At 45.0% G+C, this 14975-nt stretch overlaps 1 protein-coding gene across 5 annotated transcripts in view; it reads right to left on the bottom strand.

Annotated features, from left to right (window-relative positions):
- Positions 1-14975, bottom strand: part of FARP1 (FERM, ARH/RhoGEF and pleckstrin domain protein 1) — a 333074-nt gene that overhangs the window by 13350 nt on the left and 304749 nt on the right. For all 5 annotated transcript variants that reach the window (XM_048853831.2, XM_048853866.2, XM_048853836.2 and 2 more), the window contains exons 18-23: positions 14283-14520; positions 11066-11196; positions 7102-7170; positions 2104-2193; positions 922-1004; positions 452-564 (exon numbers count right to left, since the gene is read on the bottom strand). In XM_048853831.2, coding sequence (XP_048709788.2) covers positions 452-564; positions 922-1004; positions 2104-2193; positions 7102-7170; positions 11066-11196; positions 14283-14520 — 724 coding nt within the window. The remainder of the gene's footprint in view (positions 1-451; positions 565-921; positions 1005-2103; positions 2194-7101; positions 7171-11065; positions 11197-14282; positions 14521-14975) is intronic.

The raw sequence follows: 14975 nt of genomic DNA, 5'->3' as shown, positions 1-14975 counted from the left end.
CTTAATGCAGCTAAGTTTCACTGCTATACATTTGAATTAAAACAAAAGGAACAGAAATAGTGGTAACTTCAATAAAAAGCATTAAACTGGAACCTGAACCTAATTCTAAGGTATTAGCCTAACTGCACCTTCAGCCAGCAGATTTCATAACAGATTTCAAAACTTGGGGGGGAGGGATAGCTCAGTGGTTTGAGCACTGGCCTGCTAAACCCAGAGTTGTGAGTTCAATCCCTGAGGGGGCCGTTTAGGGATCTGGGGCAAAAATTGGGGATTGGTCCTGCTTTGATCAGGGGGTTGGACTAGATGACCTCCTGAGATTCTATGATTCTATGACAACACTGAGGTAATGATACAGCAGCACTGCACTGTATTTCAAGGCATGTTTTCTTCTCCATTATCATTGAATTTTAGTGACTTTTGGGTAAAAAGCTCCTCTTCATACACTACTTACTATTGTCAGGTGGACTACTAGCCAGTAATTCAGGGGTGGGACCACTGCTCTTCTCTGCCAGATCTATCGCCATCTGTATGTCCTCAGTCCACTTGTCCATTTCAGCACGGGTACTACGAACAGAGATCCAGGTTTCATTCGCTTTAAGCCGGGCTAAGAGGCACTTTAAAAGCTAATCACAATTTGAGTTTGGTACCCAATCTAGGTTCTCATGTCTACATTTGTCTAACTAGGCTGTTTCTTCTGATTCTAAGTTTAGTTTGGATAAAACAATCAGAGTTGCCACACAATATTCAAATTCATGATTCTGTTTTACTCACATTTTTAGCAAGCCTATTACTCATGCAGCAGAAAGCATTTTTGTGCAGAATGATTTTAAGAGCAAATTAAAATAAAATTCTATCCATCTGCTCTGTGCTTCCTGCACAACTGTGTGAAAGGCTTGCGGACATGCATTTCCAATGAATTACCTTGCAGCAACAATGATGGACTGATGTTGACCTCGTAGTGTAAGACAGTGAGGAACCCCCCATTCCTCTTCACTTTCCTCTATCTAGGAGACAAAGGTTCACATACCGTAAGATTGCATTAGTCACAGATTGTAGGAAGTACACATTTTATGGATTGGAACAGTGGGAGGGGAGAGACAGAAAATATAGCAGAGATTCACAAACATGGAAACGGAGAAAAAAATAGCAACTTAAGGAATTAATGCAACCCCAAAAAGGGAGAGGAAATTTTTAAAAAAAATCTCTCAAAGACTAACAGCTGAGAGTACTGTACATAGGCCTCAAGTACCTTTACAAAGAACACACTAAACAAAGTGATGATGAAAATAATAGGAAGAACAACTACAGTATGTTGTTTGGGATTTTTCTGCCAGCTTCCCAATATAACACGACGAGATGCTACTGACAATACATTAATGGCTAACCTGTGCTTTGTCCCAGTGTGGGTGTGTGAGGCTGCTGGACAGGAAAAGGTATAAGAAATGGAGGACACAAGCAAGAGCTGAGCACAAGCACAGGACTGTGCTAATCTAGCAGCATTCAAGGCTGAAGGAGAGAGAGGGTGAGCCCTAAAGAGTGACATACCAGTCATACCTCTTGCAAGCTGGGGAGCTCCAGGAGGCATCATGCAGCCTCGAAGTCCAGTACAGTTAAGGTGCATTTCTGCATCTCTTGCAATAAAGGAAAGTGCCTGCAAGGCACAGTACAACCCTGACCCTTTATCTTAGGCTACTAGCCACGTGGGTGCATCAACTTGGTGTCCTACTCAGTTTGTAGTGACAGTCTTTTTATGGCCACACTGCAGTGACTCATCACTCTGCTAAGCAGTAGAGACACAAGAGCAGCTGCATCACCTGCTGCCAATGTACTTCAACCTTAAACCGGAGAGTATCTCTAGGACTGAGATAGCCATTCAGGCCCAGATTTGCCTCTGCTGAGACTGCTAAGCAGGATGATGGCTTTTGTGGTGCACCCACTGAGAACTTGATGGAGACAACCAACACATTTCAAATAAACCACAAAGCAGCCACCAGATGGAGGTAACAGTCTCCCCCACCCTGGGGTAGGAGTCAAACAAGTGACACGCTACATATACCATTAAAGCCCCAAGCCACTGAATTCCCATGGGAGTGCTGTACTTACTGTCATGCCATACAGTGGGAGCTGTCCATGGACTTTAAATTGATTTGATGCTGTCAGGCCTCTACTTGTGTACAACAAAACATCATTAAACTAAAAAGCAAGAATGAACACGATTTAGATTAGCAGTAGTATGTTAAACTATTGAGCAAAGGTCAAACAGTAACAATGGGCGTCAAGTACTGGAATGATGTTTGTATGAGGGCCCTAATATTTGGGTGACTATCATCTAAATGAAAATATCAGCTTTCACACAATACTCCCAGGATCATCCCCAATCTCATTCTGCAACTGGTGCCAGGACACTTCGCCCAGTTCCTCGCTTACTTGTAGTTCTCTTCTGGGGTCAGTGCACTTTGGGATCTCAGCCCTCAAAATGCTCATGAACCAATGCACCGAGGTTAGAAATAGTTTTTGTTGGTTCCTGTGCATCGGAGGGTTTATGGTGGATAGTCTGCTTCCTGAACACTTTTACCTTGATTTATGAAGGAGCAGGCTTACCAGTCAGCCCCTTGCTAGGAAGGATGAGCATGTCAGCCCCAGAAGAGAGCTATCCCTCTGAAGACATCTGATTGGCCATTATTCTGTATATTCAGGAGCAGCCTGCCCACCAGACCTCCTAATCTTAAAGACTGCGCATATGGGACACCACGTCAAAATGTGTGACAAATGAACACTGTTACATGCCAAAATATAATTGATAGATTTTAACTACAAAATTTGTTTAAAAGAATATCTTCTCATTTAACTAAACCAGCTTTTTAAAAAGAAAACTGAAAAATCAAATTTTATCATATTCACCCATAAAGATCTCTGACATTGAACCCTGGACTTTTAGACCTTCCCCATCCCCCCAACACACACACACACACACACACACACACACACACACCTCTGCCACTTAGCTATAGCAATAATTGCTATCCTCCAGGTGGATCGGCCACTAGAGGACGTCTTGCACACACTTTGCCAATAGGTTACACAACTATTTGCTAAAAGACAAGGAGGACTTGTGGCACCTTAGAGACTAACAAATTTATTTGAGCATAAGCTTTCGTGAGCTACAGCTCACTTCATCGGATGCATTCAGTGGAAAATACAGTGGGGAGATTTATATACAAAGAGAACATGAAACAATGGGTGTTACCATACACACTGAAATGAGAGTGATCACTTAAGGTGAGCTATTACCAGCAGGAGAGCGGGGGTGGGGGTGGGTGGGAACCTTTTGTAGTGATAATCAAGGTGGCCCATTTCCAGCAGTTGACAAGAACGTCTGAGGAACAGTGTGTGTGTGTGTGTGGGGGGTAAACATGGGGAAATAGTTTTACTGTGTGTAATGACCCATCCACTCCCAGTCTTTATTCAAGCCTAAGTTAATTGTATCCAGTTTGCAAATTAATTTCAATTCGGCAGTCTCTCGTTGGAGTCTGTTTTTGAAGTTTTTTTGTTGAAGTATTGTCACTTTTAGGTCCGTAATCGAGGGACCAGAGAGATTGAAGTGTTCTCCAACTGGTTTTTGAACGTTATAATTCTTGACATCTGATTTGTGTCCATTTATTCTTTTACATAGAGACTGTCCAGTTTGACCAATGTACATGGCAGCATTGGGGGGGCATTGCTGGCACATGATGGCATATATCACATTGGTAGATGTGCAGGTGAAAGAGTCTCTGATAGTGTGGCTGATGTGATTAGGCCCTATGATGGTGTCCCCTGAATAGATATGTGGACACAGTTGGCAACGGGCTTTGTTGCAAGGATAGGTTCCTGGGTTAGTGGTTCTGTTGTGTGGTTGCTGGTAAGTATTTGCTTCAGTTTGGGGAGCTGTCTGTAAGCAAGGACTGGCCTGTCTCCCAAGATCTGTGAGAGTGATGGGTCGTCGCTTCAGGATAGGTTGTAGATCCTTGATGATGCGTTGGAGAGGTTTTAGTTGGGGGCTGAAGGTGATGGCGAGTGGCGTTCTGTTCTTTTCTTTGTTGGGCCTGTCCTGTAGTAGGTGACTTCTGGGTAATCTTCTGGCTCTTTCAATCTGTTTCTTCACTTGAGCAGGTGGGTATTGTAGTTGTAAGAGTGCTTGATAGAGATCTTGTAGGTGTTTGTCTCTGTCTGAGGGGTTGGAGCAAATGCGGTTGTATCGTAGAGCTTGGCTGTAAACAATGGATCGTGTGGTGTGGTCAGGGTGAAAGCTGGAGGCATGTAGGTAGGAATAGTGGTCAGTAGGTTTCCGGTATAGGGTGGTGTTTATGTGACCATCGCTTATTAGCACCGTAGTGTCCAGGAAGTGGATCTTTTGTGTGGACTGGTCCAGGCTGAGGTTGATGGTGGGATGGAAATTGTTGAAATCATGGTGGAATTCCTCAAGGGCTTCTTTTCCATGGGTCCAGATGATGAAGGTGTCATCAGTGTAGCGCAAGTAGAGTAGGGGCATTAGGGGACGAGAGCTGAGGAAGCGTTGTTCTAAGTCAGCCATAAAAGTGTTGGCATACTGTGGGGCCATGCGGGTACCCATAGCAGTGCCGCTGATTTGAAGGTATACATTGTCCCCAAACGTGAAATACTTATGGGTGAGGACAAAGTCACAAAGTTCAGCCACCAGGTTTGCCGTGACATTATCGGGGATACTGTTCCTGATGGCTTGTAGTCCATCTTTGTGTGGAATGTTGGTGGAGAGGGCTTCTACATCCATAGTGGCCAGGATGGTGTTTTCAGGAAGATCACCGATGGATTCTAGTTTCCTCAGGAAGTCAGCTGGGAGTGCTGGTAGCGTAGGGCCTGAGGAGGGAGTCTACATAGCCAGACAATCCTGCTGTCAGGGTGCCAATGCCTGAGATGATGAGGTGTCCAGGATTTCCAGGTTTATGGATTTTGGGTAGCAGATAGAATGCCCCAGGTCGGTGTTCCTGGGGTGTGTCTGTGTGGATTTGTTCTTGTGCTTTTTCAGGGAGTTTCTTGAGCAAATGCTGTAGTTTCTTTTGCTAACCCTCAGTGGGATCAGAGGGTAACGCCTTGTAGAAAGTGGTGTTGGAGAGCTACCTAGCAGCCTCTTGTTCATATTCCAACCTATTTATGATGACGACAGCACCTCCTTTGTCAGCCTTTTTGATTATGATGTCAGAGTTGTTTCTGAGGCTGTGGATGGCATTGTGTTCTGCGCGGCTGAGGTTATGGGGCAAGTGATGCTGCTTTTCCACAATTTCAGCCCGTGCACGTCGGCGGAAGCACTCTATGTAGAAGTCCAGTCTGTTGTTTCGACCTTCAGGAGGAGTCCACCTAGAATCCTTCTTTTTGTAGTCTTGGTAGGAAGGTCTCTGTGGGTTAGTATGTTGTTCAGAGGTGTGTTGGAAATATTCCTTGAGTCGGAGACGTTGAAAATAGGATTCTAGGTCACCACAGAACTGTATCATGTTCGTGGGGGTGGAGGGGCAGAAGGAGAGGCCCCGAGATAGGACAGATTCTTCTGCTGGGCCAAGAGTATAGTTGGATAGATTAACAATATTGCTGGGTGGGACATGGCTGCTACTCTGAAAACTATTTGCTAGACATGAGTAGAATATTGGAGATTAGGGTTCCTGGATAGGGTGACCAGATGTCCCGATTTTTGGGTCTTTTTCTTATATAAGCTCCTATTACCCCCGACCCCCTGTCCCGATTTTTCACACTTGCTGTCTGGTCACCCTACTCCTGGATTTTATCCAGGCTCTGTAGGGAGAATGTGGTGCATTGGCTAAAGACAGGATAGATAAAACATATTTATTTGGCACATTCAATCTGAAAGGCAGCGTGGATGAGTGGACAACACCTGGGTCTGCCATGCTAGAGACCTGGGTTTTATTACCAACTCTGCCTGAGATGACCTCGTGTAACCTCTCTACTTATTTGTACAATGGGAGGGTCTTTACTGATCAAAGCCTCAGACCCCAACCTTTAAAGGGCTGTGAAGTGTAAGAAAATAGAAACAGAAGTCAGTAGAGGTGACATTTAAACTAATGGTCCAATGGCTTCCCAGCTCAATGCATTTTTGCCCTAGACTACAGCAATATCGGTGGGTCTGTCTCCCTCAGCCTGATTTAACAAAATGCAAAATGTCCTGTAATATCCAGTGCACTGAAGAGGTCTGCCACTCTCTGCAACCGCTCCTCTTAAGCAGCAGGACAAGAAAGCATCCCTCATTGTGCCACTGCACTGATTCTTTACAATTCTCAAGTTGAGATGCCCCATTGCACATGGGGCCATTAGGAAGGGCCACTGGCCCAGTGCACTCTCTGGGACATCTGAGCCCCAGTACATGAACAGGAGAGTAGCAGCAGGATTGGGACAATTGTTTCCTGAAGACCCTAATCTGGAGTAGGGGGAGTAAATCTATTCAGTTAGATAGGAGATGGGAGCCCAGCTGGTTCCCTCTCAGATCTACAACGGGGCACCAGCTGGTCACCATCTGAAAACCCTGGATGTGATGGTGAGAGGGGCTAATCTCTACCAGTGCTATAATCTCAAAATGCAGCTCCAGACATGGGCAGGTCCAATAACTTGATGGGGAGTTAGATGTGTCACCTGGAGAGAGCCTGGAGAGTCCCGTCTCTTGAAAGGGGGATTTGCTGAAGCTGACAGAGGGTTATGGTGAGTTTTCCTTTGTCTCACCAAGGGTAACTCTCTTTCTGGTTTGGACGTGAAGAACAGGCACAGATAGCCCAGAATAGGCATTATTTTATAAGTACTGTAAGTCAAAATAAATAGTTTAGTTTTCTAGGACTCAATGACAATAATGGAAGGGCTAGGAATGTCTGGCAATATGAATTCTTGATAAACAGCTCTGGCTGCGTCAGGTGAGATACTGTGTTCATTTAGATCAGACTATTTTAAAATGTGTAATTTCTTTCACAATTCAAGTCTAACTCCTTCCCTGATGAAACTCTCAAAGTTTTTTTATTGATTTATTTAATTTTTTTTACACACAGTTGTACTTCATTATGTTCAATACAAACTGTTCTCATCACTTACCAGAAAAAACATCCGCTGCTGTAAACCCTTTCCAGACAACTTACTAAGACTGCCCAGTCTAATGAACTCCTGTAGGAAAACAGACATAAAACAAGCATGTCAAGTATCCCTTTTCAATATCTTGTCGAAAGTCTGTAAGTACTTAGTGTCAGTACTTGATCGTATAGTTATTAAGGCTGTTTTCACACACACTTCAAATACTTACAATTCAAATCTTATTTACAAGGTAGTCTCTTCCTATTCAGAGCTGCCCTTCCACTTCCTGACATTGATTGCTTCAAATACCTCCCTCTTCCATCAGCTTTGAGTTAATAGATTATTACAAATCAAACAGCTGATTAAAATAAAAAGGTCTATGTTTATTCACCAGCATCTGGCTTCCCTCCTCCATGAAATATCATGAATAATGTGGTGTATAGCTGACGTGGCTCTTGCTGTAAGCACAAAATCAAATCATCTAAAGGAATCCATTACAACAATGGGAGAAGAGGGAGATTTGTCTGGCAACATGAATTCTCCTAGACAAGCCGTGCAGCTCATGTCATGCAATACAGCACATTCACTTAGATCAGACTATTTTAAAGCCTGTAAGCTCAGAAAGAGAGAGCTCTCTCTCAGTGGAACCAAACTATCAGAGAGCCAGGTTTTCTGGGATTATAGTGAGTTGCATCATTCGCTGTTTTGAACTATGAAATAATTCCCTTTTCCACATAAAGCAAATCAAAAGCTTTCCTTTCCAGTCACTCTCTCTAGCTTGTTTCAGGCAGTTCCTAATGGGTTCTGTATGGACTTTCAGAGGCCAACACCCATGACACTTGTGTACAAGCAAAGGACACAAAAAGCAGCAGGCACCAATAAACTAGCTCGTGGAAGATTCCCCTCCCCAGGGGAACACTCCAGTTTACACAGAGTTGCTCTTGCTTGTATACCTAGCTTGGGGACTTTTGGCAGCCAGCCCAGAATATTATTAATTATTATTATTATTATTATTAAACATTTATATTGTGATGCTGCCTAATGGCCACAACCTATCTGGGCACCATTGCAGTTGGTGCTGTACAATCACTAAGAAGAGACAGTTCCTGCCCCAAAAGAGCAATCTAAAAGTAGAACAGTCCTGAGAATGTTTTATTTTACCATAGGCACTGTTGCAGAATGGCCCAAGGGTAAAGTCACCTTTGTCCCCCTTCCCTGAAGGCTGCTCAGACACAGCCTAGGATTGGAGCCATTATCTCGAATGTGTGCTTTGCCACCGCCAAACTAGGACCTGTGATCCACAAGTCAGGTGAATGAGAAGTACAATACAACCATCCCACAGGCAACAGCACACAGCCACAGGTGGTGGTAATGTTCTTCAGCCTTTGCTTTCTAGTGCGGAGACTGAGGTCGTGTCCACACTGCCACTTTCAGCGCTGGAAATGGCCCACCTTGATTATCAGACACATTGTAAGGAGAGTGATCACTTTAGATAAGCTATTACCAGCAGGAGAGTGGGGTGGGAGGAGGTATTGTTTCATGGTCTCTGTGTATATAATGTCTTCTGCAGTTTCCACGGTATGCATCCGATGAAGTGAGCTGTAGCTCACGAAAGCTTATGCTCAAATAAATTGGTTAGTCTCTAAGGTGCCACAAGTACTCCTTTTCTTTTTGCGAATACAGACTAACACGGCTGCTACTCTGAAACACTATTTAACGTGGCCTACGAAAGCCATACGGACACGTCAGCTGCTTAAACATGCAGCCGTCCATCTTGCAGGTAAGAAAGACCAGGAAGAGCACAGCACACCAGTGCTCTACACTGGCTCTCCAACCGATTGCACCTCGAAGTCCTTGTCTTAGTCTTTAAAGTCTTAAATGGCTAGAACCTAGCTAGCTTAGAGCTACCTTTCTTCAGCACCCCACCTCAGCAGCAGACTCATCAGAGACATTACACCTGCTGGTCCCCAGGTGGAAACTCTCACGGGCTAGCGATAGGACTGTCTTGGTGGAGGGTGTTTAGCTGTGGGATTCCACACTGCCAGGCTGCCACATGCCTTACCACATTTAGGACACAAAACATCCCTTTGTGCAAGCTTTCCCTCAGTCATGACTGTGCAAGAAAAATGGCCTGGCAGATGACAACCATCAAAAATGACCTTTTTAGTGATGCAGTACAGTACATAGATACCATAGACGGACACAAACAGGCAGGCAAAGATAGACATGTTAACTATGCTCAGAAATCACAGTGATGGGCACAAGAATCTGAATAGACTAGAGCCAGTAAAAAACAGAGAGGAAGAGAATTAACCTGAAATAAAGGAGAGAAATTCCCATTTGTAACATCACTGAAAATATTTATTTAGAAAAGCCTGTATAAAACAAGGACTCAAAAATTATCTTATCCTGTTATATGTGGACTACAGAGACAACTATCCCCAAAGCTAAAGTGACATACTGATTCCTTGTTTCAGTGCTTGCCAGTACGGAAGAGATGAGTTCCTCCAGCACAAATGTCTTATAGTTAAGGCTGCAAGTCTGTCACGGAGGTCATAGAAGTTACGGACTCTGGGACTTTCCGGGATCTCCGGGACTTCTGCAGTAGTTGCTGAACTTTTGTTTACTGCCCATGACCTGTCCATGACTTTTACCAAAAACACCCAGGACTAAAACATAGCCTTACTTATAGTCCCTTAGGGTCACTGGATTTTAAAAATCGTAGATATCATGGTATTGTAACCATGAGGGTCCCAACCCAAAATGGGGTTGTGCCGGGCCTCAGCTCGCCAGGCTCTTGTAGGAGGATCATGGTATTGCCACCCTTACTTCAGTGCTGCTGTCGCCTTCAGAGCTGGGAAGCCAGAGGGCAGCTGCTGGCCAGACACCCAGCTCTGAAGGCAGCGTCACCCCAGCAGCAGCACAGAAGGGTGGCCATACCATACTGTGCCACACGCACTTCTGTGCTGCTGTTGAGGGCAGTGCTGCCTTCAAAGCTGGACTCCTAGCCAGCAGCTTCCTGCAGCCGGGGGAGGTTCCTGGAGATGGGTCTGACCTGACCTTGGAGTGGTTCGTGCGGAGGAAGGGGAAGTCCTGTCCCTCCTTAGCGCCTCCAGGACTAGCAGCAGGAGCACAGGGCATGGGGGTTAAAGGGACCTTGTGCAGGCTGTGGGGGGGGGTGTGAGAGACCACAGCACCCCCCTGACCACGGGGTCCTGGGTGGTCGCCCACTCCCCCAGCTATAATGCTAGCCCTATCCCCACCACCATACCAGGCCACCTGACTTCTGCACTGCTGCTGGTATTGCCACTTCCTTCAGAGCTGGGATCCCGGCCTGCAGCCACCGTTCTGCGGCCGCCCAACTCTGTAAAATCTGGTCTCCCCTGCAATAGCCAGATTTCACAGGGGAGATCAGATTTCACGGTCCATGATGCGTTTTTCATGGCCGTGAATTTGGTAGGACCCTAACTATAATATTACTGCCTCTGTTCCATGTGATGCTCAAAATTTCCTATAACAATCCAAAATTGTATACAAAATAAAGCCCAGAAGAACAAAGCAGAAGAGAGACATAATAAAGAGGATTGTTTCCCTCTCCTTTTATAATCAATAGTTTGCTCTGACATTATTGTGTTTACATTTGATTCACAGTCTTTAGTGAAGGAAAGAGGGTCAGTGCTAGGCGAAACTGCATACTGTGACTATTAGGGTTAGCTTGACCAAACTCCAGTAGCTTTAGATATATCATGGCCGCATCTACACTGCTACAAACTGATAGCATGGCCACATTAAAGCAGTGTTAAAATGGCCCAGGCTAACATGATTTAAACATAACTTACCTGGCCAAGGGGATGGGGCAGAGAAATTTTATAAACTGTGATTTAAAAGAATCCAACAGACTTCAAAACCAGACCTCATGTTCCAAAGCTATTTGGCTGATCATTGCAGAGCCAGAGCTCTTGCTCTTGAGTGAAACTCTGTCACTTACCCTTCCTGGGATTGCCAGATTATCAATGCCTATCAAATCTTTCTTGAGTTCATGCAGCTTCTGGAAGTTCTCCATCTTTATCATACTACCATGGAGCTGAGCCACCATTTCAGAAATCTCAGCCAGAGCAGCTAGGTAAATAAAAACAAGGATCTTTTCAATGCTCGTATCAGACTTACAAGCAGGTACATAATATTTATTCCATCTGTGGCTCACGCACAGCACCCTCTCAACAAGACTGTTATAATTCTCTTTTTCTAGTATTTACTCTAACTGGCTTCAAGCTGCATACACAGATTCACGAGCTTCTTTTACTGAGGGTGGCAGCACTGAAATAAAGGTAGAGGCAATCACCACAGACAGAAGCCTGCTTTTACCTAAGCTTTCCATGGGCATTCGACACTTTAGACCTGTCTTTTTTACAGTAACGCTCAGAGTGATTGGTTTTCAAGGAGAATCAACTCATGGCGCTGATAAGAGAATGAACTTTTTAAAATAGTACCTGAGGGCTCCACAACTATGAGACTTCAAGGGAAGTGCAGAGAGCTAGCTAGAATTCACACCTCGGCAAGGCTTCAAACATGCTAACAGTTGCAGGGAACCAAAACCCCAAAGACAGCCAAGAGAGAGGCCTGGGTTGCCTTCGTGTATGTTCTTTTAATGGGATTCACAGCCCCAATTCTCTCTTAAAATACTTTTAAACTACTTTCTCCTGCAGCATGTGTTTTGGGTGGCGGCCCAGAAGGTGGATTTTCAAGGAGATGATATGATCTCCCTGAACAAAACTTACTCTTGTCAGAGGCTGCTCCCAAGGACTCTATTGCACTGTCAGCACTGAAGTGTCATTACTGCTGATGGAGACAGTCTCGCCATGTTTCCTCTCATTGAAAACATTTGTTAAATCATTATGGTTTCTGCATTATCAATAGATTAATAGTAGGCCCTTTTCTAATCCATTTCAGCTCCCATCTCTCTCATCAGTCTAAATATCTCCGACACAGCTCATTAAATGCATCTCCCTACCCATCACAGCACATGGGATCGCCCCCATATTTAGAAATCTGATGAAATGGTTGCATGTTTTCATTTCTATTACCACAGACTGTTTGTAAATCAAGGACCCGTCCTTGCCATACCTCCAGCAATGATAGAAATCATCTGATCAGTGGCTTAAAGTGCAGAACTATCGTTGTGCTCAGTACCGAGTTTACAATAGCGCCCGTGGGACTATGCCCACACTTGGAAGGGGCCCATAATGACTACCTGCTGCCCCACGAAGGGTTAATCCATCTCTAGCCCTAGCCCTAGCCTTAGTCCGCCAATGTGGGGTGGGAGTTGTAGTTTGCACAACAAGGCTTTAGGCTTGGGCCCTTGGACCTCTACCGCCATCGGGCTGGCACAGGGGAGGCTGGTTGTCTGTGGCCCTTGGGGCTGAGGCGGGGGTGATGACAGTGGGGGTGGCTGCCATGCCCCCTGCCAGTGGGAATGCCCAGAAATTTCCCCCCGCACTCCAGGGAGGGGAGGAGGTGTAGCGCGGTTTGGGGGGAAAGGTGGATTGTGGGGCGAGTCTGGGTGTGATGTGGGTGGGAGCTGGTGGTGAGGTAGGAGTATGGGGGTGGGGTAGGAGAAGCAGGGTGTTAAGGTGGGGGTTGGTGTGGAGGGGCGGTGGGAGGGAGGGGAGAGTCTGGGTTGAAGGTGGGGGTTGGCTTTGGGTAGGGGAGGGGGGAGAAGGGAAGAAGGGAGGGAGGTGACAGCCCTGGGGTGAAAGAGGGGGGATTGGCAGGAGCAGGGAGATTGAGGAGAGCCCTTTGTGTGAAGGTGGGGGTTAATTGTGGATGTGTGGGGGGGCAGTCCAGGTGTGAAGGCTGAGGTAGGGGCTTGAGGTGGATTGTGGTAGCCTTGGTGGTAAAGAGCGTGTGCGTGTCTCAGTGGCCCTTTCTCCCTGCAAAAGATGGACATCAGCAATCTTCCTCCCCATGCTCCACCCAGTAACTTTACTGTTTCACTTCAAGTCATGAGGGGTGGTGAGACAAAGGGAGAAATAGGTGAAAGAAAACTAACTTTCTAAAAAGTTTTGTAAACATTGTAGCAAAGTAGAAAATCCAGCTTTCGAAAAATGTGTTTACGAAACCTAACTTTGGGTGGAGGAGGTGATGGTGGGGAGATGCAGGTACAACTACACTGACTGTTACATCCCGGCTTATAAGTGTGCTAATTAAGCGCTTGTGTTCAGGGCCCCCAGCAGGCCCTGAGTGTTTAAACAAAAAAGACAAAACTAACAAACAACCCCCTCCCACACAAATACTCCAAATTCAAGAATATTCTGGGTATATTGATGCTAGCCCAATTTGTTCTCTATGGGCTGAGTGGAAGTCTCAATCAAGTGTGGCTTCAAATATATTATTTTGTTTTTGAATAAAGGTTTTCATCCCCATCCCAGCAGTACCAGGTATACTATGGACGTCGTTGCGCCAGGCCCACACTTGGTATGGGCCCATAACGACTACATGGAGGCTCACAAATGTGTTTGGCGCCGGGCCCACAAAAGGTTAATCTGGTCCGGTTGTGCTTTATTATTATTATCTCTACTACTATGTTCTCTCCAAGGACTCCAATATCCAGTAATTAATGGTTTAATTGAAAATGTAACCAGGCACACGGCTTCAACCATCCTCAAATATTTATAGGTCTACTCTAAAATGGGGGAGTCAGTTTTACAGCAAGGGATTTCTGCTCTACAATGAGGACAAAGATTTAGGGTGGGATTTTTGAAAAGCAGCCAACTTATTTAGGAGCACAAATCCCCTGGAAAATCATATGTAAGGGCCAAGGAGAAAAAGGAGCCAGGAATCAAGTCGTCATGAACAAGAGGCAAAAGCTGGGCAAGAGGCAAAGGTCATTGTGGATTCTCCATCACTGACCATTTTTAAATCAAGACTGGATATCTTTCTAGAAAATATGCTCCAGGAATCATTCTGGGGAAGTTCTCTGGCCTGTATTATACAGGAGCTCAGACTAGATGATCACAGCCTTAATTCTGACATTTCCTGACTTTTGAGTGCTTGACTCTGCAAGCTGAACACTCTTTTAATGTAGTTTTTTGGATGCAATATTATTTATACTACAGCATGCCTAGTGGTTAGAATGGCGGACTAGCTATCAGGAGACTGTGTTCTAGTCCGCTGCTTCTAGAATTAGATTATTCCTCCCCACTCACCTCTGGAGTCTCTGAAGTCCACATGGTTTGGTGGGTAGTGTTTGCAGAGCCTTTCCATTATCTGCTTATAGTGCATGAGCCGGTGCAAAGGCCGGAGTAGGAAGGTATTGAGGGGCAGGTAGCAGACTTTCTGTAACTCAAAGTCCCTGCACAAGGTCTCCAGCTTGCGAGAGTTCTTGATCCCATTTTCCAACTCCATCAAAACTTCATTGTGTTTCCGCAGATGAACTGTCAGTTGCTTAAAAACAAAGAGAAAAGAAAAGAGGCAGAGACATTAGCAAACGCACTGCACATATGGGATTCCAAGTCATTTGATCCAAATATGTTCCTCTATAAAATCTAGCTAATGTTGCTGCAGTTTTTTTTGCAACACAGTCATTTGCTCTGTGCAACACTAACGTTCTGTCATTAACCTACAAAATAAATAAGATGGAAAATCCCACTCTGTCCAGAATTAATTTAATCTTTTCTGCCAATTCTTCCCTTCCCCTGACCTTCTCTGCATCCCCTGTAAAACAAACAAAACAAAACTAATTGAGGCAGACAGTCTAGCAGCAGCCAAGGAATTCAAAGTTAAAGATATTACACTGTACTTAGCTCATGCTTTGCATGTATCTTGGGGACGAACAACAGCATGGAGTTAAGAAACAAATGTAGATTGGGCTCTCCAAAGAGGACTAAGGTAATTAAACA

This window comes from Caretta caretta, chromosome 1 (genome assembly GCF_965140235.1).
Source record: "Caretta caretta isolate rCarCar2 chromosome 1, rCarCar1.hap1, whole genome shotgun sequence".
In the NCBI taxonomy this organism is placed as follows: Eukaryota; Metazoa; Chordata; order Testudines; family Cheloniidae; genus Caretta; species Caretta caretta.
This window is presented reverse-complemented; position numbering and strand designations above follow the sequence as displayed.